Below are 25,023 nucleotides of genomic sequence, written 5' to 3' on the forward strand. Positions count from 1 at the left end.
TTCCTCTAAGTGTTGCCATGCTGTTTGTTGCTTTTTCTATTCAAATAGAATCTTTTTTTTTATACATCCGTTTCAAAGAAATCTAGTTATATAAAAATGTAATTTTAAAAATGGAAGTGTCCGCTGTTGCTTAGCACTATTTATTTTCTCTTTTTTCCCTTATGTTTCCCTTTAATGAGGTTTCATCTCTCTTTCTTAAATAGCCCCCAATGGATCTGACAATTTGTTTACAACACTCACTATTTGCACTACTTTCCTGGGTACATTTTTGGCCCATTGGCCCATTACCTCGTCTTGGGTACTGCCATCCTCGACTCTGAGGCAGGCCACAGTTTCAGAAACTCCATGCCAGGCCCTCACCCCACATGGTCGCCTCTGAGAGGGGACACTCTTCTCTCATGCTCACTGACGTTTACAAGTGATCAGCCCCCACTGCAACTCCAAGAATTATAATGATTGGAAACTCATATACTATTTTGATTTAAGTTATTTTGCTTGATACAAAAATATATAACAAATAACAAGGAGAAAAAAAATCAAAGAGTTTTCAGTGGGAGAGGCAATATTTGTAAGGGGCTTTTCTTAATTATCTCATGTCGCTCTACTAGGGAGTTTCTCATTCAATCTAAAGGAGTGCTTCTCGTACACTCTCATTTCCAATATGACACGTCATCAATTAATAAGCAATGAGTACCATCCTTACCGTCAAAAACTTTCAATATATTAAGAAGGTAGCAGCACACAGAGAGAAACTATTACTTCCTAAAGGAAGACTTAGTCTTTAGTTCTTACAAAGCCTCCGCCATAAGACAGTCAATGCCGTCTTGTCTCCTAACTGACACCCCGAGACACATTTCAGCAGTCTCCAAACCCATGCCTCATCCATAGAGCTCTCCTGTGCATGGAGAACTGCACTAGACACTGATTCCCAGAGAACATTTAATTCTCAAAACTCTTTGGTATAGTTTCCACATTATTTGGACTACCTTTTCTATATGGTGTGGCCATGGCAAGCTGTGGGTGGTATGGGCTGGATTATTCCAAAAGAAGCCATAATTATATAAGCTAAATTGAGCCCATAGTCTCTGGTGACCTCAAGGTTCAACACCCACACATTTAATAATTCTGTACCTTCACTTGAGAAGACAAGATTTGTTCTATCACTCTCTAGCTAAGTGGTTTCCAACAATGGCAACATCCTCTCTGTGACTTGGATTCCATCCATAGTCAGAAGGTAATACATATAAAACCTGTATTTATAGAGGTTTTGTGAAATTCAAAGTAAAGATGAAAATAAACAGAACATCATATCAATGTTAAGTAATTGCCTTAGAATTAGGGAAGACAGTCTCTCCGAAACTTTAAAAGGCAATAAAAATAATTAAAAGCAAATTTTAATGAACTCAAAACAAAGACTTGCCAACATCCTCCTGTAAAATATACCAGATATCTGTTCATGAACAGCTGGTAGCAATCACATCCAGAGGATACCACCAATTAAGTGTTCAGCATTTTACTTAAAATAAAAACATACTTTCTGCAGACTTCTTTTTTTTCTTATTGTCCTGAATTGTGTGATCTTGAATCACTCTTTCAATGTTTTCCTCATTCTGCCAATATTTGAATGCCTACTATTGGACAGTAACTGTGCTAAATGCCACAAATCCCAAAGGAACAAGACACAGTCACTTTTCCTCAGTCAAATTGGGTTTGAACATAATTAATCATGTAATAAGATTATACAACTATAATATAATAAAAGGCTAATATGCAAATAGAACAAACGATGGAAGGACCGGTCGCTATGACACGCACTGACCACCAGGGGGGCAGACGCTCAACGCAGGAGCTTCCCCCTGGTAGTTAGTGCATTCCCACAGGGGGAGCGCCGCTCAGCCAGAAGCTGGGCTCATGGCTGGTGAGCACAGCAGTGGTGGTGGGAGCCTCTCCGGCCTTCGTGGCAGCACTAAGGATGTCTGACTACCGGCTTAAGCCCACTCTCCACGGGGAGCAGGCCTAAGCCATCAGTCGGACATACATCCCCTGAGGGTTCCCAGACTGCAAGAGGGCGCAGGCTGGGCTGAAGGGACACCACCACCACCACCCCCCAACAAGTGCAAAGTGCATGAATTTCATGCACTAGGCCTCTAAAATATATATATATATATCTTCCGGACATCATTCCAGACATCCTTCCTGACGAAGCAGGGGTTGGAGGAAAGCCAGCCTGGGTCCCAGGTGACTGCGGGCGGCTGAAGGAGGGAAGCCCAGGTCCTGGGTGTCAGAGGGAAGCCAGTGCCAGCAGCTGGGGGAAGGAAGGCCTACTCTTGCACAAATTTTCGTGTATCAGGCCTCTAGTGTGTGTGTGTGTGCATGTGTGTGTGTGTGTGTGTGTGTGTGTGTGTGTGTGTGTAGGTTTGTGTGTGAATAGAATATTGTAGGAATACAGAAAATGAAGTAATCACATCTGCCTGGAAGAGTCTTCATGAAGAAGATGCCATCTCTTTAGGGTTTTAAAGGATGGGCCCCTTTTCAAGTTTTTCTTGGGAAAAGCACAAGGTTCAACAAAAGGGAGAAGAGGCCCATAGCATGAAGCCAATGGCTCTGGCTAGCACAGACACATAATCCAAACCACTTAGACACAATGTGGGATTGTGGAGAATCTAAACTCTTATTTTTTATAATCACAGCCCTTCACAATTGACTTCTACCTACCCTTTCAATGTTAGTATATGCTTGTGGATGTATAGCATACTGGTTGAATGTATTCTTGATTTAAACAAGCCTGTATTCAAATCCTACCCTAAGATGAGCAGTATTGCTACCTTGGGCAAATGACCACCCTCTGTGAGCCTCACTGTACTCATACCTAACAATGTTGATATGCCAAACTCATAAAATTCTTGTGAGGTTTCAAAAGATAAGGTGTGTGAAATAGGTAGCACTTATTAAAGATTTATGAAGTCCTCAAAAAAATTTGTTATTGTAGCCAAGACTGCTAATTGTCTATCCAATATTCATTTCCCTTTATTCCTCAACCAGGCACTCTCTATTCTGTTGGGGCACAATGTACTGAGCTAAAAGGTACATGCCATTCCCTTACGGAGAGGGACAACAATATGACACAGTTCTGATCAATGAGATATAAGCAGAAGTCATTGGATAGACTTCTGGAGAGAAAAAAAAAAGCCTTAAAAGGGGAACAGGTTAGGGCAGGACAAGCTCTTTTGCCTTTTGCCATTCTTTCTTTTCCTTATTTGGAACATGGATTTGAGGGCTAGAGTTGGAGCAGCCATCCTGTGACCACAAGGAAAGAGCAAGAGAATCACAGAAGTCTCAGCCCAAACGAACTTAAGTCACTGAATCAATATTAGCAATTGTCTACCAATAGAGTGCTAATGGTGGGAGAAAAAATTAAACCCCTACTTCCAGTATTTCCAGGCCCTGTTGCTTAGGCTTTCTGTTACTGTTAGGTAAATTAAATATACTGATACATTCAAAAACATGCTTGAATCTCTCCAAAGCAGTACTGAACAAAATAAGACAACATAAAAGAATACATTATTATCTCATTTCATTTCTGTCCGCAAAGGTACTGGCTACTTTTGGGGAGGAGGAAGGGAAAAGTGATTAGGGGAAAGGAAGGATGTCTGAGGTATGGGTAATGCTTTACTAACCTAGATGATGTCTACGTAGATGTTTGCTTTGGAAAAATCCATTGAGAAGCATATTTCTGTTTTAAGCACTTTCCTATATATGTTATACTGACAATAAAAAATATCAGGAATGTGCTCAACTGGCATGGCTCAGTGGTTGAGCATCAACCAATGAACCAGTAGGTCATGGTTTAATTCTGGTCAGGGCACATGCCCAGATTATGGGCTTGATCCCCATAGGGGGCATGCAAGAGACAGCCAATCAATGGTCCTCTCTCATCATTGATGTTTCCATCTCTCTCTCCCTCTTCCTTCCTCTCTGAAATCAATAAAAATACTTATTTTTTTAAATCAGCAATGTGACACAGATTTATTTATAAAGACATTCTCTACGGCATTACTATGACTTTAAAAGTTTTAAAAAAAGGAAATTATCTGAACAAACATAAAATAAATATGTCCTTAAAATGGACTATCGTATAATCATTTAAATTCATGTTTTTAAAGAATATTTAATGTCATAAAACCTACTTTTTAGATAATAAAGTAGGTTACAACTCACCATATACAGTATAATTCCATTTTGCTAAAATACATGTAAACATATATATGCACATATTTCAAGGAAAAAAAACCCTGAACAACATATAACAGGTCCTTAAATAATATCATTTTGTTCAATGTCATTTGATAATAGCATTGATGAGATGCCGTAGGAACTCAACTCTTGTTTATATCAATTAGACTACGGTAAAATTGGTTTTTATACATCATTTCACTTAAAGTCACAGAACCTATGGGCAACGTTAAGTGAAGGCATTGTATGCCAAAATGTTAACAATGAGGTAAAATTATAGGCAAGGCTTATTCCTTCATCTGTATTTTCTAAATTTTTACAGGCAAAATGTAAAAAATTGTAAGGAAACAATTCTTTTTCTAAAGATTCAGAGGCTCTCAAATGTGCCCATTAGCCTTGCTTCACTTGGAAGCACATCCTTGAAGCCACATATTTCTCCTCTGAAGCCTGAAGCACTCTGTCTTAGAAGCTAACATGTGGCCTCCGGAGTTCAACATCACATGATAACATAGGAAGAAATCATAAGATGGAGATGTCTGCATGGCTCCGACACAAACTGCCAATCAGGGCTCTCATCAATTAGAGTCAGATCATGGACCTCCTGTTGCCCTTTGAGATTTTCACTTGAGTTAAGAGATTCATTAACAAGTGACTGGCTAATTTTCCACTAGCATCTGTCTTACTTCTCAAATAAAGATTTAAGCAAAGAAAATTTCCCCCAGCTCCATGTACAATGCCGTGAGCTTAGTTTTTTCTGCTCTCATGTGGTCTTTTCCTTTCCCCACTCACCAGAGTTCCACTCCTCTTCCAACACCTTCCTAAACCTTCTCCTTCTCCTTCTCCTTCTCCTTCTCCTCCTCCTCCTTCTCCTCCTCCTCCTCCTCCTCCTCCTCCTCCTCCTCCTCCTCCTCCTCCTCCTTTTTCTTCTTCAATTTCCTGGGAAGTCTTCTATAATCTACCTAACCCAAATCTTCTCAGAAGTCTTCTCATACTGGAGGTGAAAGGGAGCTCTGGGTGAAAGGGAGCTGTCTGTGGTCAGAGCTATTACCTTTTCATCAGCATGCCTCAGTCCGGTTCTGCCCTGAGGAGCACCTCCCGTGTGAATGGGCTCTTGGGAAGTGTCAGCTATGTCACCAGGACTAGCTGGTGGTGCTGCTATCTGAGGTTACAGAGCCAAGGACAGAGGAAGCCCTTGATCCCAAGCCCTGGGGGATAGTGTGATTGGCTCCATTCTCTCCTTTGCACTCCCACACGCCAATGGCAATAAGCAACATGACTGCCTTAGGAGAGGGACTATGTTTGTGAATGATAATTCCATCTTTAATTCATAAAGGACACCAGGCCAATCGTCCACAGAGTGCTGAAATAATCCTCATTTGGCTCTTACTTCGGCGTACCCATTCCAAGCTCTAGTTCACCCAGTTTCCGGACCTTTTGTCCTCTAACCAGTTTAACTAACATGCAAACATATTCCCAAACAGCCTCCAAAACAGATTATTACCAACAGACTGGAGAATGACGCAAATGTAGGCCATCTACATAAGCGAAACAAGTTGAGCCAGAAGGGATCATTTGCGTGGCTTAAATCATGGAGACAGGCTATCTCCACAGGGCTGAATTCACAATTGCTGGCTTTAGCCATTTGGGTGGGTCTCATCCTTGAACTTCAGGATCCCCCACCCCAACACCACACCCACAACCCAACCGCACACACACAGATGGCAAAGCCACCACACCTCCTTCACCTCTTCTTTGGTGGTCTCCATTGGGACACAATTCCATTGGCCTACTTAGGAGAACTCCATGTATTTTTTATGAGAAATGAGTCAATAATTGCTTTTCTCCCCTCAGTCTCCCAGACAAAGGACCTAGAGCAGAGGGGACTGCCATCTCAGATTAGTGGCTCCACAACCGAGTGTGGTGAGAAGACAGCATGTGGTGAATGTGAACCCACTGAGCCCTTAGTCAGGATTCTCCAATGAGAGAAATGTCCCCCAGCCTTGTCCAGGTTCGACAGGTGGTGTGCCCTTCAGAACCTCTCCAGCCCCTAAGCCCCACCAGCCTTTCACGCCCACTAACTTAATGATGCCTTTTAACAAAAAGGCCTTTGCCTGGAACACCGTGCTGGTCTGTCCCTCCGTGAACCTCTCAAACTGCCCATCTCATCACTAGCGTAGTTGCTCTGGGGAAAACGCAGATGCCCACTTCTCTGTACCCAGTGCCCAAGTTCCCCACCACAACACCCAAGCCAAGGGGTGAGCCATACACATCAGGAGCTTCTTGGTGAGTGTTGACTCAACTGTATCCGTCAGTGTTTCATCCCACTTTTATCAGATCTGTCACTGTTAAGAACAGAGAAAAATCAGAAGAGGACTCATTATTATTGTGTCCATTTGCTGTGCCATCATGAGTGAGTCAGATTCCCTGAGTGTGTTTCCTCATTTGTGATTTAAGAGTGTTCAAATTGGATGACCTCTATGGTCCCACTGGGCTCTCCAGTTGGTCTACCTATCTTAACCTTCTAAATGCCCTCATATCACCCCACCTTCTTCCCATCACCAGGAGGTCAGTGTGGTGGGCCTCTCATTTTTACCACCTGTCTGGAGGTGAGACTAATGCAGATGAGATGTTAGAACTCAACAGGCTTTGCAGCTGGTGGGGAACTCAAATAATCAACCCACTGACTGAGTGCCATGCTTTGAGGCAGGTAAGGTGGCATCAGCCCCAAAATGTAGGGAGGAAAACTAATCCAGAAAGGCTAGATGTTGTTCACAAGGCTCCCAGCTGTCCCAGTAGGTGATCCCAAGAGGACCGGAAGCCAAATCTTCAGTTTCCTCACACCGATCTCCCCCAACACCACCACAATTGTTATGAAAAGGCATTATTTCAGATGTAAGCCAATGCTTTAAAAAGAATTTCTAAATGTGAAATCAAGTGTTTGCAGAAGCAAATCATAGCTATAGCACCTTAATATTTAGATTATTATTTATGATCAAGAGATGGCAGTAAGAGCTTTGATGCTAAACCCTTTGCCAACTAGAAACTTACAGATAAATGATGTTTTTAGTGCCTGCAATCTAGTTCATGAGTCTGGGAATCAGAAACCATGTCAGGGGTTTTCACAATTAATGGCAAAGGAGTTCCAAGCCAACATTCACAGTGCCTGGGAAGAAGCTCTCTGCCCTGTCAGCCTACAAGGTAATCTTGACACATTTACATAAGTGTTTATAGCTCTGCCAATGTTTAATAAGACCTGTGGAAGCCGAAGAATGGTTCTATTTATTCGCAAAACTTCAATGCCATTACTATAAATAGTAAATGGTTTAATTAAAAAACCCAAATGGTTTTTTAAAGTTAAATTTCATTCCCCATATGTGTGTATAAGGAGCTCTTTTAGGTTGAAATAATTCATTTGAATTATCTAAGCCAAAATGATCATATTTTCCTCACTAACATAAAATTTTCTAGAAATGTATTCACCGAGAAAAATATTCCCAACATGTACTAAAATTCACATTTAAGAATCCCCATATTCACGTTAGGGGTGATTTTGTTCTTGTAAATGATCAGTTTCAACTCATTTACTCCCCCTACAAAATCCACACAAGCCACCTGGAGAAATATTCCTTGGGATTTTAAAGTATATTAAAACACACCGCACAGATAAAAGCGGAGGTTGTTCTGAGTCTAGAGGATCTGAGTTTCAGCTCCTCTTTCCTGGGAGGAGAGGTGGTAGGTCCAGTGGTTGGGTTCTCACAGAGGAGGAGCCCCAGCCCCCGCCCACTGCTGGCACCAATCTGAAGGCAGAGATATGCCACCATCGAGACACGGAGTCACTGGCCAGGCCTCATTATCCTGGCAGGGAGCTGACTGCTCCCTTCTGACTATCCCAAGAGTGTACCCCACTAGCCATGTACCTTAGCGTGGATCTTGCCTGACTCAGCCTCCAGTGGTATCCTAAACTACCCACCCAGCTAACAAACAGCCCAGCCAGGCAAACACCTCTGGGACCCTCTGTAGTCTCAGGCCATGAGGGTCCACTGCTGCCTGAGGTTAAAGATTTACCAGATGAACTGCCTTATCTTAATCCATCTGGAGTGTCAACCAAGGAGCAGGAAAAAGAAAGAACCATTCCAGTAGGACACAAACTAGATAAGAATCTGATGTTTTCCTTTGCAATGACTTGACATCCTTGCTTTTTCAAAGGAGGAAATCACTTTAACCAGCCCAGCGGCCTCTTCCTGCTACAACATGTCCCAGACATCCATTCACTGACTGTGTGCCCATGTCCTGATTCTAACGCATTTGCAGGGCTTTTTTTTTCCCTTTAATTCCTGCCATTGCCCGCAGGACTAACCATCCAATAGCAGTGTAATCTAGTAACAACATTACTCCTCTTAGCTACAGCCTGACTCTCTCGGCAAATTTAGGCCAGGGAAAGTACAGACAACTGAATGCCACTGGTCACCTCCAAAACTCAGTTTAGCAAAGAAGCGACTCATTTCTTCCCCACATTTACCCCTCCCCCTCCAAGATTAAATAAATAAATAAGCAAGCAAACTTAGGAGAAAATAGCATCCTTGTTGCTAGGAGTTAATTAAAATGAAACAGCCAAAGGTCAGCGACAGATGATAGAAAGTCCCCGTAATTAACATAATCAATAAGTAGACATCCAGCAAATGCATAGAGTGAAAGATTCAGCAATGCATGCCTGTTTCTGCAGCCCCACCACCTTTGAGCCAATAGCATGCGCTCCACATGGAGTGAAAGGGAAGCCTTTGGTCTCTTCCACACCATTCACTGACATGCAGAACCCCTGAACCTCCAAAGGCAAGAACAGTGGGTAAGGATAGCTATCAAGCATGCTCCCTCTGTTCCAGACATCATCATGCTAGTTCCCACCCATTAATTACTCTTCGGTTCACCACCCACATTTAATTCAACTTTAAAGACATGACAACAAGGTCAGATTTGAGGGATGTACCTGACTCTCTCTCCCCTCCAGGGGTGGTGGAATCTGATCAGCAAAAGCAATCTTCCCTGGATCACCCATAAAGGCACTAACCTCGTCCACGTTCTCAAAAGCGTTGATGACGTCATATGGCAAACAGGACAGAAGATCAATCACAAACCACGTCTTCAGATAGTTCATTCGGATGAGTTTGGGGTCGGAAATCACCTCCCCAGCTGGTCCAACAAAGGTGGTGTGAAAATTCAACACAATGTCCACCAGAAAGATGACGTCCACGATGCTATCCACAACCAGCCAGGCCACATTGTTCTGCCTGGTTTTAAAGGAGACATTGTAAGGGACCAAGATGGCTGTGTAGAAGGTTAAAATCAAGATGATCCAATCCCACGTGGTCTTAAAAACACAGTAATGTAAGATGATGTGAGGGGGAGTCTTTGGTGCCTCTTGCTTGTATTGGGGAAGGATGTCTGAGCCCAGCTGCAGCACCTGTACAGAAAAACACGACCAAGAGAGAACTAAGTTAGGATTGAATGGCAAGCATCTGTCACTGACAAATCATCATGACGCTCCAGATGGGTCACTGGGTACAAGAATAGACCCTAGAGGAGTATGGGAGAAGGGAAGTGAACATTATAATATAAATAATCACAGTGAAACAACGGCAAACTATTATTTAGCTTACTCTGTGCCAAGCATTGTAATCAATACTTAACATACATGTATTAGCTCACTTCATTCTAAATACAACCTCATTTCATTAGTCTATTACTATTCTGTGACAAGTGAGAAACTGAGGCTCACCCATCCATACCATAACAATAACTTCACTCAACAAATATGTAGTGTTCCGTGCCAGGAACTGTTCTGGACACTGGACATACAGTAACGAAGGAAACAGCATGGTTCCAGCTCTCATGGAGCTCGGGCTAGTAGACAAATCAAGGAAATTCCAAATTGTGATAAGAGCTAAATAAGAAGTGGCATGGAACACCCAGTGATTTGATGGAATGTGACTTGAGGATTAGGAGAGGGAGAGTGTTTGAACTAAAATCTGAAAGACAACAAGGAACCAGCCATTCAAACTTATATGGAAAAACTATCCCGGGCAGAGAGCATAACTGGTGTCATGAACTCAGGGTAGGACAAGCTGGGTATTTTGGGGAAAAGAAAAAAGTCTGTTGTAACCGAAGCACACGAAATGAGCAGGGAAGGGTGCTAGATGAGTTCAGAGAGGAAGCAGAAGCCAAACCATGCAAGACCTGGTGGGTCATGGAGAGGCACTGGATTTTATTCTCAGTACGTCTGAGTATAACCGGAGGCTTTTAAGCCAAAGAATAATCCGATGCGTGTTTATAAAAGATCACCCTGGCTGCTGCATAATGAATTGAGGCAGCGGATTAGAGGGAAGAACAGAGTCAGGAAACTTATTATAACACCCTGAGAAAAAGACGGGGTGATGGAGAAAAGTAGTCCAATTTTGGACATATGTTTGAAGTAAAACCAGCTGAACTTGCTGAAGGCTAGAAAATGAAGGAAATAGAACAACGAAAGGTACTTACTACTTTATTCCCAAAACCCCGCATGGTAGTTGGCCCAAAGTAGGCACTTTAAGTAAATAAATGAACTTTAAGGTCATGCAGCTAGGAAAGATAGAACCAGGATCCCAAACTGCTCCAGCTGGATTAAAACCCACACTGTTCCACATTGAGGTTACATTTCCCTAAACGACAGGTCTTTAATGAAGCAGAGTCAGTGAAGGAAGACGTCTAGAGAAGCTTGGTTCCAAAAGAGTATCACAAATGGGTTTCACTTCAGCAGCCAAAGACAAAAAGCTATGTTTCCAGACACTAGGCTAAGCTGGAAGGGGCCTCCACCCCCAGCCCAGCTGCACTTCTGTGCCACTTACAAATTCTTATAAAACTTTAGGTGATGCTTTCTTTTATGTGGCGGGAACTTATTTTTTCATCCAGAGGTTAAAGGCCTGTTAGTGAATATAAAATAATCTGAATATCCCTGCTCCCACTATAATTGGTCCCAGGCCTTAAAAGGTGACAATAAATAAATAAACAAACAAACAAATAAAAGCTAGAAAACGAAGTGCCCAATGTGCACCTTTGGGTATGGGAATTGTTCCTACCCCTCCCACCAGTGCACAGAGCTCTTCTATAAACTTCTTAAACTTGATAAAGAGCATCCACCAAAAAAAAAAAAAAACACCCTAAAACTAACATCCTATTTAATGGTGAAAGACTAAAAAGGCTTTCCCCCTAAGACCAAGAACAAGGCAAGATACCAGCTTTCACTACTTTTCTTCAACATAGTACTGCCACTGTGATAAGGCAAAAATAAATAAATAAATAAAGATTGGGAAGGAAGAAATAAAAGTATCCCTACTTCCAAATAACATAGTGGTGTAGGTAGAATACCCCAAGGAATTGACATATAAACTTCTAGGTCACACAACACAAGATAAACAAATACAAATCACTGTATTTCTATATACTAGAAAATGAGCACCAAAATTATAGAATGTCATCCTATATAATAATGCCTAGGTGGCATCACGCCCTCACGCGATGCCCTCACACAACATCATCACAAGATGGCCCAAGATGGCCAGCAGGGGAGGGCAGTTGTGGGCGATCAGGCTGGCAGAGGAGGGCAGTTGGGGGCGATCAGGCCAGCAGGGGAGGACAGTTGGGGATAATCAGGCCAGCAGGGGAGGGCAGTTAGGCATCAATCAGGCCAGCAGGGGAGCGGTTAGGGGGCGATCAGGCTGGCAGGAAGAAGCTGTTAGGGGCAATCAGGCAGGCAGGCAGGTGAGACGTTAGGAACCAGCAGTCCCAGATTGTGAGAGGGATGTCCAACTGATCCTGTGGGATCCGGCCTAAACCGGCAGTCGGAAATCCCCTGAGGGGGTCCCAGATTGGAGAGGGTGCAGGCTGGGCTGAGGGACAACCCCCCCCCCCCTCACACACACACGAATTTTGTGCACTGGGCCTCTAGTCCTATATAATAAAAGGCTAATATGCAAATCAACTGAATGGTGGAATGACCAGTTGCTATGATGCGCACTGACCACCAGGGGGCAGACACTCAATGCAGTAGCAGCCCCCTGGTGGTCAGTGCACTCCCACAGGGGGAGCACCGCTCAGCCAGAAGCCAGGTTCATGGCTGGTGAGCGCAGCGGCAGTGGCAGGAGCCTCTCCCACCTCCGCAGCAGAGCTAAGGATGTCTGACTGACACCTTAGGCCCACGGGTAGCGGGCCTAAGCCATCAGTCAGACATCCCCCAAGGGCTCCTGGACTGTGAGAGGGAGCAGGCCAGGCTGAGGGACCCTCCCGAGTGCACGAATTTCATGTACCAGGCTTCTATAATAAAAATCCACTTAGGTGCAAATATAACAAAATATAAACAGGACTTATATGCTAAAAACAACCAAATGCTGATAAGAGATCAAAGAAGATATAAATAGCCCTGGGTGGTGTGGGTCAGTGGTTAGAGTGTCAGCCTGTACAAAAAAAGGTTGCAGGTTTGATTCCCAGTCAAGGGCACATATGTGGGTTGCAGGTTCACTCTCTACCTCCAGTTGGGGCTCGTGGGGGAGGCAACTGGTCTATGTGTCTCACATCAATGTTTCTTTCCCCCGCCCTCCTTCCCTCCCTCCCTTTCACTCTCTGTGGAAATCTGGGAAGCAATGGAAAAAAATATCCTCAGGTGAGGATTAAAAAAAAAAAAGAAGAAGATATAAATAAATGAAGAGGCATGCTGTGTTGCTAAAATTGATATACAGGTTTAGCACAATTTCTAGCAAAATGCCAGCAATAGTTTTTGTAGATACACAAGATTATTCTAAAATTTCTATGGAATGGCAAAGGAATTAAAACAGCTAAAAACAATTTTTAATAAGAAAAATAAAGTGGAAGGAATCAGTCTAGCCAATTTCAAGACTTGATATATAGCTACAGTAATTAAGACTATGTGGTACTGATAGAGGAATAGACTCATAGATTAATTAAAAAGACTAGAGAACCCAGAAATAGACCCACACAAATATGCTTGACTAATTTTTTATTGTGGTGAAAAAAGCTATTCAGTGGCAATTCTGTGGAGGAAAGAACATGCATAGGAGAGAGAGAGAGAGAGAGCGATTCAATGTAAGTCTCATAACCTATATAAAAATTATCTCAAAATGGATTGAAAACTTAAATGTAAAACTATAAAACTTTTAGAAAAAAAAAATAGGAAAACTTCTCAGGATCTAGAACTACGCAGAGTGTTCTCAGCACAATCCATACAAGAAAAAACTGATAAATTGGACCGAATCAGAATGTAAAACGTTTGCTCTGCAAAAGATTGTTAGGAGGATAAAAACACAACCCATGACTTGGAGGAAATATTTGTAAACCACATATCCAGCAAAGAAAAGTACCTAGAATAAAGAATTTACAATATATGATTTCAAAACTCAACAATAAAAACAATCCAATGAGAAAATGAATAAGAGTCATGAACGAATATTTCACCCAAGAGGATATATAGTTGGCAACTAACATATGAAATGATGTTCAACATCGTTAGTCATTAGAAAAATGCCAATTAAAAATACAATGATCTATCACTACATACCTATCAGAATGGCTAAAATAAAAATTGTGACAGCATAAATGCTGATAAGAATGCAGATAAACTAGATGGTTCATATCTAGTTTATGAGCAATATAAAATGGTACAGCCACCGAAGAAAAAGAGTTTTGTTGTTTACAAAACAACTAAATATATAACTACCACATGGCCCACCAATTACACTCATGGCATTCATCCCAGAAAAATGAAAACTTATTTTCTCACACAAAAACCTGCACATGAATATTTATAGTAGCTTTATTCCTAACAAACTAAAACTGGAAACAACCCAGATATCCTTCAACAAATAAATGGTTAAACAAACTGTGGTACATCCATACCATAGAATGCTACTCAACAATTAAAAGGGTTTAAACTAATGATACATTCAACAACCTGGATGAGTCTCCAGAGATTGAAATTTATATAACATTTTATAAATGTATATAAACTTTATATAATATCCTTGAAATGACAAAATTATAGAAACAGAGAATAAATGAGTGATTGCCAAGGGCGTAAGGGGCAGGGGCAAGGGGGGCAGAAAGGAAGAGGGTGTGGCTACAAAGAGGCAACAAGAGATATTCTCGGGGTGATAGAAATGTCCTATATCTTGACTCTACCAATGTAAGTATCTTGGTTGTGATATCAGACTACAGTTTTGCAGGAAATTGTCATCAGGGAAGCTGAATAAGGAGCACATGGGATCTCTCTGTATTATTTCTTACAATGGCTTGTGAACCTACAGTTATCTCACAATGAGCAGTCTAATTTTTTAAAAATCAACTGAATACAGATAAATTACAAGTAAGGAAGGGGACCTGGGCATTCAACTAAGGAAAGGGCAGGGGAAAGGGAGGTGAGTTACTTAGGGGGGTTATTGTATGTTTACAAAACACAATCTGAATGACAGTCAACAAGAACTCAAAAGAATCCACAAGGAGGCAGCCACCTGCTGATTGCACACCAAAGTCCCCTGGCGCTCCATGGTTCTCGGTAACAAGCCCTCAGGAGGAAACGGCCTTTCACAGAAAATGTCTGTCCCTGTGACAGTTTGATATAATCCACAATTATTTCTAGGTGGATTTCCCATTCTGATGCTTCCCAGGACACTCTGAGGCCCTCCCTGAGTGAGGCCTGGATCAATAGTGTCCCCATAACTCCCCCAAATGCCAGGTTGACTGCAGACTCTCCCCCTGCTGCTATTCCTACAATGTGTGTTGAAAGGGGGTTAACAGAGGTGTGAGCTACACAGGGAGGGATGTTGGGGACAGGTATTAAGTATCTCTCTTCCTGTCTCTGGGATGCAGTGCAGCCTTTTACACTGAAACCATAGGTTATCTGCATTCTGGGAGCAGACCTGGATGCTAGGATATTTGATGGAGGTAAATGTGACACATTCTCTTTCCAAACCTTTATATTAAAGGCTACGAATAATTCCCATAAGACCAAGCTTTTCTGGTCTGACTTGAGATCCTATATATTTCATTCCTGTGTTAACTCTCTAGCAACTATCCATGGCAAACAGAAGATGGAAATTCCATGGAGTGGGCTCTTCATTGTTTAAGAAAAAAATATTATTTAAAAAACAATTCCCTGACCAAGAATATTTTGCATCCAGTTAACTCTCTGACTCCAACAGCCTTTGTAGAGCACAGTGACACATGACTAATGCGTTGATGAGAAAGATTCCCGTGAGTCTGACCCACCTTCCTCCTCAGAAGTCTGGGTGGGAATGGCTTCAGACCTGACAACAGATAACAGCGCTGCTCTGATGAGCTCGGCGACTGCCATCCTCGGGAGGGAAAGGTTCCTCGGGGTCACTCAGCATATCATTATCTGGAAAATGGCTAGTGTCCTCCAAAGGGACTATAGATGGCGTGCCGACCTTGTGTCCAGCAAGAAGGAGTTAGTCTTATGGTAGATGCTCAGTGATACTGCGAAGCTTTGCTGGAAACAGCTCACCAGACATGGAGACACATGGCCTGGTGGAGTGGTCCGGGTGACCACAGCACAGTCAGTCCTCTCCCCCGCCTCCTTTCTGTCACTTATCAGTATGAACATGTGCTTCTAGCTTCTTCAATTGGACGAGTCTTGTACACTGGAAGCTTCCAAAGGCAGCCAGCTGGCAGCCCACCGGGAATGCACTTTCTAAGAGTGGGCCTGTGTCTGTCCTATACACCCATCAGCCTGTGTGTCCCCCAAATACAGATACTACTTCCTTCACCCAGAGGAACGTCACTGTTCACCCTCTCACTGTGCCTCCCCCTACAACACCCAGTCCCAGGCCCTGCCCATGGGAAATGCTCATTACAGGCCCTTATTGATGAGGCCAAAGAACATTCATCTTAAGATTGATTCTGGAAAGAAAAGAGAGTTAGGGCTTCTCCCCGGACCAAGAATAGGAAAATCAGACCGACTATCACATTTCTTCCAGCACTCTTATTTCCAAAGTCCTCACCTGTATGTTTGCATCCTTATAACCACCCTGTGAGAGGGTTCTACAGATGGGAAAATGGAAGTCCAGAGAGGCAGACTGACTCACCCTGAGTCATACCAGCAGTGAGTAAACAGAGAGCTGTAAGTACAAGCCAGCTGCCAGGGCCAAGCCTTCAAATCTTCACTATTTGTACAGCCTGAATTACATTCCATGGCATATGACATACATCATCATGTCTCGTGCAACCTCATGAGATGGGAAAGCTGGCACTTTTCTTAGTTTACAAATTGGAAGTAAAGCCAGAAGGTAAATGGTTTTGCTCACCGTCATATTGCAGATGACAAAATAGCACCTTAAATGCAAGCCAAATTTCCCAATTCAATGTTTTTCTTCTATTGTATACCTGCTCTTATTAACTACCGCTTTTGCATAGGACCTCTGAATGGTGGCAACATGCCATCCTGTCATCTTATGAAACCGGCTTCTGGTGAAGGCAGCATCTCCCATGTGGAGATGCTTCTCCAGGACTTCCCAATTCAAGTCCCAAACTAGCCACACTGGCCGGAGCCTGTCTCCCTGAAGAATAACTACCCCAGACCCCAAGCCGCACCTAGATACGTTCAGAAAGAGGCAGGACCAAACCACAAATACCCTGAAACTTTTTTGAGTCAAGTGACAGTCACTATAAAAAGTGGTTTTTGCTAGAGTGGACCAGAGACCATAATATGTCATTCTAAGTTCTTAACTGCTGTTCTCTGCTACACTCACTCTTAGCTCGTGTTTTTGCCTTATGAATCACTGAAAAAAACAGAACCAGATAGAAATTTCTGTGTCTTCCAATGTTCACAAATCTACAAAGTGGCCTCCATTCTCAACCACCTCTCTCCCTCCTGTTTCAATAGAGAAAAGCCCACCGCCTGCCAAAACCCAGTTTCTCCCTTGGGCCCTGAACTCACCCTTCTCCCCTTCCTCAAGTGCTTTACATCCCCCACCCCATGATGCCCTCTCGTTTCATTCCATCAACCTTAGTGGTACCAGGAGAGAGTGGTATTAAGGCAGCCTTCATGCCACTAAGGCTACCTTAATGCCACTGTCTCCTGGTACCACAAAGGTATGCAGCTCAGATCTCCCTCCAAGAAAACCTCTAGATCTAATCCATCAGGGACTTCTGTTGCTTGTGCCACCAAATACATACAACTCAGGACCCTGGCACTATTCTCCAACTTTACTTCTACAACTCATTCTGGTACGCCTTCCCCTCTCACTGTAGCATGGCAGCAGCTTCCCAACCTCTCCTTCCTCAAATTCATTACCAAACAGCAACTTGTGTCAATCATTCACTTCCCTGATCAGAACCCTCCAGTTCATTACATTGAACTTCAAATAAGTTCATTACATTCTTGCTGTGACCTACTAGCCCCTGTCTATCTTTCCAACTTGACCTAAGCCCTTCAACCTCTCACCAACCACGCCACCCCACTGGCTTTCTGCACAAATACCAAAGCTCTTTCCCCCACCTTGGAGCAGCTCAAAATGGCCCTCCCCTGCATGAATGGGTTCTTGTCAAGCTTTAGGTCTTGGCGTATCTCCTCACAGAGGCTTTTCCTGGCCACCTGTCTACTCTCTCCCACCTACTTCCTCTGTTACATTCTATCATATCACCAGGTCTGTTCCTTTCGTAGCATTCATCAGGAATTATAATAATACATGCATCTGGGTTTTTTCTCTTGTGTAGAGATGTCGCTCCCACTAGACCAGCCGTGGGCAAACTACGGCCCGCGGGCCGGATCCGGCCCGTTTGAAATGAATAAAACTAAAAAAAAAAAAAGACTGTACCCTTTTATGTAATGATGTTTACTTTGAATTTATATTAGTTCACACAACACTCCATCCATGCTTTTGTTCCAGCCCTGTGGTCCAGTTTAAGAACCCATTGTGGCCCTCGAGTCAAAAAGTTTGCCCACCCCTGCACTAGGCTGTAAGCTCCATGAAGGCAGTGTGTTTGTCTTCTCACCACCACATACTCAGTCCTTAGCACAGTGCCTGGCACATAGTAAGTGCCTAACAAAAGCCACTTGAATAAATGAACACTGGCGGAACAAATAAAGCCAAAGAGGAGGCTATAAAATAAGACCCAAATAATAACATACAAAAATATAATATCAAGGATATTCTTAGAATAGTATACTAACCATGAGAAACAAGAATGTTATAACTTAAAGCCATGTTCCAATGATATGCACTGTCATGAAGAAATAAAAACAAAAACCAGAGTCCACATGTATCTCTTAACATCATGAATGTTTCCAGCAGATGCCCTTCCCCAGGTATTATGATAGGGTTATCATTTAATTAGTGCTTACTGTATGCTCTAACCTGAGCTAGTAAGCCCTTTACATACATTTAATCCTCACAATTCTATGAGGCACATACTATTATCATCCATATTTTACAATGAGGAAGCTGAGGCTTGGGGAAGTAATGTAACTTGTCCAAGGCCACAAAAGTTTTAAGTGGTACAGCCAGTGTTGGAAACTTTGTCAAGTTTAATGCCAGCGCCCGTGCTTTTTTTTACTCCCTATGCTCCCATGCCAGGTTCTGGGCTGAGCACTTTATAAGCAAAATATAATTGAATCCTCATAAAAACCATGTGAAGTAGATACTGGTGTTTATTTTACAGATAAGAAAAAATGACTCTAGGGAGACTAAGTTGCCCAAAACCACAAAGCTAATTAAGTGGTGAAGCTTCGATAAACCCAAATTTGATTTGAAAGCCCGTAATCTAAACAAGCACTAACCAATGGAGATATCATGCAAGCCACAAACATGAGTCACATATGTAATTTCAAATTTTCTAGTAGCCACATAAAAAAGTAAGAGGATACAGATGAAATTAATTTTATCAATATCTTACCCCAATAATTTAACCCAACACATCCAAAATATTATCACTTCAACACGTAATCGATATATAAATTAGTGAGATATTCTACATTCCTTTTTGCATGCTAACTTTGAAATCCAATGTGTACACCATAACTTACTCCTCAGTTCAGAGCAGCCACATCTCAATTGCTCAATAGTCACATGCAGCCAGAGCGCACCGTATTGAACAGCGCAAGTCTAAACCACGATGTTATACTGCACCATAAACTACCCTGAACAGACTTACACAAATGTAGGCGTTTCTTTCAAAAGCAGATTTGGAATGGATGAACCAACTACCCACACACCAGACAACAAACTGTGGATTAAAAAATGTGAGCCACACACATGTGTGCACATGTAGATGTAAGACGGGGAGGTGGGAGAAGGGAGGACATGTTGGAAAACAAAGGGGATGGCTGGGGGAAGCATTTGAGAGGGGGTTGCAAACACAGTAAGTCAAACAAGATACAGCTCCTGCAGGCCAAACCTGGCTTCATAAGTAATCAATCTGGAGCAAGGCAAGGTCTCCATGCCTCAATTTCTTCCCCTGAAAAATGAAGACAATACTATTTATACCAGATAGGCACTGGGAAGATCAAATAAGAAAACAGGTATAGATATGTGCATGTATATGTATAAATCTATACATTTTTCTTATAAATGGTTAAGCAGTATCCAAACACCAGTATTTGGGGCAAGTAAAGAAAAATATTGGTTCGGAAGGTTCTGGATGAGAATCAGGAAGGCTCCAGCAATAGCTCATGGAATACATCCTTTTTTTTTTTTTAAATATATTTTATTGATTTTTTACAGAGAGGAAGGGAGAGAGATAGAGAGTTAGAAACATCGATGAGAGAGAAACATCGATCAGCTGCCTCTTGCACATCTCCTACTGGGAATGTGCCCGCAACCCAGGTACATGCCCTTGACCGGAATCGAACCTGGGACCTTTCAGTCCGTAGGCCGACGCTCTATCCACTGAGCCAAACCGGTTTCGGCATGGAATACATCCTTTTTACTGAACGGCTTTGGCTTGCTCAAGGACCAGATACCAAGAATGACAGAACTGAAATGTCCTGAGAAGAAAGAAAGACTGATAAAGTTCATTTATTTGAGAGGGAAAAAAAAGACAAATTAGCTTCAGAGACCCATCAATTCTATGGACTCTCAAGTGCTTTAATAACAACAACCATGAACTCTTAAACACCAAAAGTTACCCACAAAGTTCCAAAAATCCCAAAGTTTAGAACAGAAGAGAGATGTGCAAACAAACTACTCAAGTACTACGCAACAAATGCTAAGAGACGCCTGGATAAAAATATTTTGAGAGGAGAGAAAAAGAGACCATTAATTGACTCAGGTAGTCAGGAAAGGCTTCGATGTAAGATGATTGTCAAGATCTCTCTTGAAGGATGGCCCACGGACAGGCAAAACTCACGCAGACAGTGTGTACAGGACTTGGGCATGTTGGGGAGGTGGTGCAAGGGCTCAGTGTGGGAGGAGCTCCGTGTGGGAGAAGCCTGGTGTTGTATGCTTTTTGTTGTGTTTTAGGGGCGTCAAGAGAGGCCAAAGTTGAGAAATGAAGCTCAAATAAGGGAGGGGGCAGGTAAGCCTTCATATGCCCTTTAAGCAAAGGCGAGAATTTGAAGTAAGGGAGGTTCATAACCATTGCTCTGTGTGAAGGCGTCGGTGTGGAAGAAGGACCAGAAGAGGAAGAGGCTGGAAGCACAGGGAGGCCTGCTGCAGGGATGCTGCAGGGCTCCAGGAAGCAGAGGATGTCGGCTGGAACTGGGAGCAGCACTGGGCAAAGTTGTGGGCAAACTCTAATGTCTCCCTGGGCTGAAGACCTGGCCAATCCACTATGGCCAGGTCAGGCCCTAACAAGGGTCAGAGGAGCCAGCAGCCTCCAGATCACAGTCCCATGTGGACTTTCAGCCGTTATCGCTCCGGATAATGGCAGCAGAAGAACCCAGAGAAGAACCCCTCCCTCTGCACCTAGATGTACATCTCTTTCCCTTTTCCCAAGTACAGCTTCAAAAACCTCCTGTTTAGAAACAATGTGGGTTTTTATGACAAAAAAGTGAAGACAAACTCAGTCCCCACCAGGAAAAGCATATTCAAGAAAAGGAGGGAGCTGGACGTTAAAGAGGCTGAGAATGACGTTCTGGTCACAAAGGAAAGCCTGATTTGGGGTTGCAGACGTCCTGAGCTAAACTATTGCTTAATTCCTGTCATACACGCCCTTCTCCATAAACCAGGCAGGCTCTATTTTTAGCACTTTTTCCATGATGCACTTGTTCTTTAATGGCAGCGATAAAGGCAGCGGGAAACAAAGTATTAGCCCCTATACTTTATGTCACAGTCAAGTACCAACACACGAGACCTTTACAAATAAAAGCCAACATGAAAACGCAATTGGGCGACAATCTTGGTTTCTTCCTATTTTGCTGGGAAATACGTCAGTTGTATTCTTTTCCCTTTTTATGTTGAAATCTTCAGCTATATTTTTGAAATTCAAGTATTGAGAATTAGTGATGAGGTTGCCATGGAAACATTGCCATCATCATCATATCAGCTACAAAGAGCTGTCCATTATCCATGACCAAGGCAAACAACTTTCATGGGGGAAGGAAGGAGTTAACGTGAAAGGAAATCAATATTGATTGAGGACCTACTTGGTGTGAGGCACTGAACTAGGTGCTTGCTTCCTTCTTCCTTCAGTCATGTGATAAACATTTCTCAAGCACTTACTAAGTGCTGGCAGTGTGTTCAATGGTATGGCTTGGAGAAGAAGCAAGAGGGACACTGCTCCTGCCTTCATGGACCTCCTTCATCTATTAGAGGAGGAAAATACTAAACAACAGCATCTCCAGAGACATGAGTGCTGCTCGACGAGGGATTTGTACATGAAAAGAGGGTTTCTGACAGGGAGGCCCCACTGGCCTAGGTGGGGCCAGAGTTGCTGGAAGGCCTTGCAGGGGAGCTGTGATGTTTACGTTGAGACCTGAAGAATGGGTAGGAACCTGCCCAGCCAAGAGAAGGAGTGAAAGCTCGCAGGCAGAGAAAGGGCATGTTCCAAGGCCCCGGGGGCCAGAGAGGGTTGGACGAGCCGAGTGCCACCTGGCTGACACTGAGAGTGAGCAGAAAGCTGTGGGGGAGGCTGGGGAGGAGAGCTGGATCCGGTAAGTCACGAAGCAAAGTTTAAATGGATCCAAAGAAATAACAAGATGACATTAAAGGATTTTTCAGCAGGGAGTAATGAGATGAGGCTTGTCTTTTAAAGCCCCACACATCCTCACAGCAGTCCTTCAGGGTAGGTAGTAACGCTATTTCACGAGGATGAAGAAAGATGAGTGAGGCTAAGTAACTTTTACAAAGTCACACAGCTGGAATGTAGTGCTGATTTGGAGGAGGATTCGGGTCAGTCTGACTCCAAATCTCCTTCTCTTCCCACTACATCATCATGTCTCTAAGGAAACAAACACACACAAAAAGCTGCAGAAAATCCTCAAACCTCATTTTAGCTGATCATTTATAATGTGTTTATCAAAGTCAAGTGCAGAGTTGATCCCTGGAATCATTGAACATTTGAGTTCTCTCCTGCCTGGCTGGGGTAAACAACGTTTATTAAAATACAAGAGACACTACACACAATGGCCCTCCTAGAGATAAAGCCAAGACCCCACAAACCAAGACCCCCCCACAAGACCCCAGCCCTCAGATGAGAGAGGGATGGTCAGAAGGAACACCATGGCCCCAAGTGCAGGTGAAGCGACCAGACACAGGCTGGGCTTTCGGGTTGGAAGGCCACAGGAAGGCCATTCGTCCAGCCCTCTCCCCACGCCCACCTTCACCGTACCATCAAGTGGTCATCCAGAACCGTCCAGTAACGACCCACTGACCTACTACTAGCACAGCCAATTTCTTATAGACACAGTCCTGAGTGTTCCAAAAGTCTCTTTATAAGAGGCAACATCAACTCAAAACCCAGGTACATGGGGCAGAAGCTCCTGTTGTCAAGTTACTTTCCAAAGCAAGAGAATGCCAGGAGGGTAGAGCTGTCACCTTTTCCTGAGCCTGAAGACTCAAGTGAAGTCAACACCCAAAAAGCTAACACTGTAGAGCAGGAAGCATTAATTTCAAGGCATGGAGAGCCTATTTCTAGGGCAAAGGATAACAACTTGGTTCACATACCTCCCAGCCTGGAGACCAGGAAGCCAGGGACCCTGACACAGACAGCCTGGACATGGGGACCCAGCTTCCGCTCTCCCTCCGCTAAGGACAGTGCACCTGCTCATCTCCTGGAAATTCAGGGAGCAGGCCCGGCTGTGCACGTGTTCACCAAGCAAACTTCAGGCCCCGCATGTGTCCAGCGCCTGCGGAGGTGGCAGGCTCAGTGCCACCTTGGGCTCCTCACGCACGTCCCACTGCGGGCGGCTGTGGCAGCACCTCGTGCAGGTCAGGGAGGCAGGGAGGCCTCCTCTGCAGGTACCCCATCAAGTCCTCGTGCAGTTCATTAAAAAACAGGTGTTCTTTACACGTTAATGAAAACGTTCAAACGTAAGACTGAGTAAAACCATCGACAGCCCTGAATATTGTCAATGGAGAGAAGGAAGCGGCACCTAGGATTAGACAGGCAGTGTACGTTCGTACAGCCTCACTGTGCGAACTCTGGCAGTTTCTACCCGGTTTTAATTCTGTCTCCTGTTTTAATCCCACTTCCAGTAATCTCTCACTTTCACACTAGCACAAGCATTTAGACAGCTAACCGTCACCCACGTGTCCTAAGCAAATATGGTAAGCTGTCCATTTACACCAAACACACTGAGATGCTGTTTAAAGTTTAAAGCAAATGTTTAAAAAGAAAGTTTAAGAAAAATTAAAGTTCAAACCCTCAGGTTCCAGGAACAGAATAGGAACAGAATAGTCCAATAGTTCAGTAGGAGCTGAGACCAAAGAAGGGGTTATCAGAAGAAGGTATGTGCTGTAGAGGGTGGGAGGGGAACCCCATGCTCTTGCTGGGGTGACAAAGGGCTGCCCTGATAAAGAAGCACTGAATGGAAAAGTTCCACCCCATATCTCAGAGACATAAAAAGGAAGCTGGCCATCTGGTGGAACTTCGGGCAGAAGAGAGGTTGCCTGCAAGAAATTAGAACCCCAAGTCTGTGCCATACATGAGTGGTAAGCCCAAATTCACACTGTTCACATGATTGGACTGAAACCATTACAGGAAAATTGTTCTGAACCAGGGGAAACCTGATAGTATGTGACCTGTGCAAACTCAACTTACGGCATCCACATGCCTCAGCCATAGGAGAACCAAAGCGCTCCCACCAAAAACCCCAGTTACAGACAAACTCACCACAAGGAGACAGTGAACACCAAGAAAGAGGATTTAAAGTATGTCTATATTGCATGTCTATATTTTAAGCAATAAAAAGGAAGAGATATTAGCAAACATGAATAAAACATTATTTTTTTTTATTATTATTTTTAATCCTCACCCAAAGATATTTTTCCCATTGATTTTTTGGAGAGAGTGTAAGGGAGGGGAAAAAGGGAAGGGAGAAAGAGAAAAACATTAATGTGAGAGAAACACATTGATTGGTTGCCTCCCCTTCGATACATGGGCCAACACTCTAACCACTGAGCGACACTGGCCAGGGCAAGGCATTATTTTTAAAGAACAGGAAAACTTGCAAGAGAACCAAATAGAATTTCTAAAACAGACAAAGATAGAGATTGAAAACAAAACAAAATGACTCAGTGAAGAGGTTAAAAAAGAGAAATAACTATTCAACCAAAAATTAAATACTCCTTTAAG

The 25,023-nt window shown here is 43.2% G+C and overlaps 1 protein-coding gene across 1 annotated transcript in view; it reads right to left on the reverse strand.

Annotated features, from left to right (window-relative positions):
* KCNH1 (potassium voltage-gated channel subfamily H member 1) overlaps positions 1-25,023 on the reverse strand; it is a 255,884-nt gene that overhangs the window by 183,931 nt on the left and 46,930 nt on the right. The window contains exon 6 of the mRNA XM_036343690.1: positions 9,299-9,691. Within this exon, the coding sequence (XP_036199583.1) occupies positions 9,299-9,691 (393 nt within the window). The remainder of the gene's footprint in view (positions 1-9,298; positions 9,692-25,023) is intronic.

The sequence above is a fragment of the Myotis myotis genome, unplaced genomic scaffold, assembly GCF_014108235.1.
Source record: "Myotis myotis isolate mMyoMyo1 unplaced genomic scaffold, mMyoMyo1.p scaffold_m19_p_18, whole genome shotgun sequence".
Taxonomy (NCBI): domain Eukaryota; kingdom Metazoa; phylum Chordata; class Mammalia; order Chiroptera; family Vespertilionidae; genus Myotis; species Myotis myotis.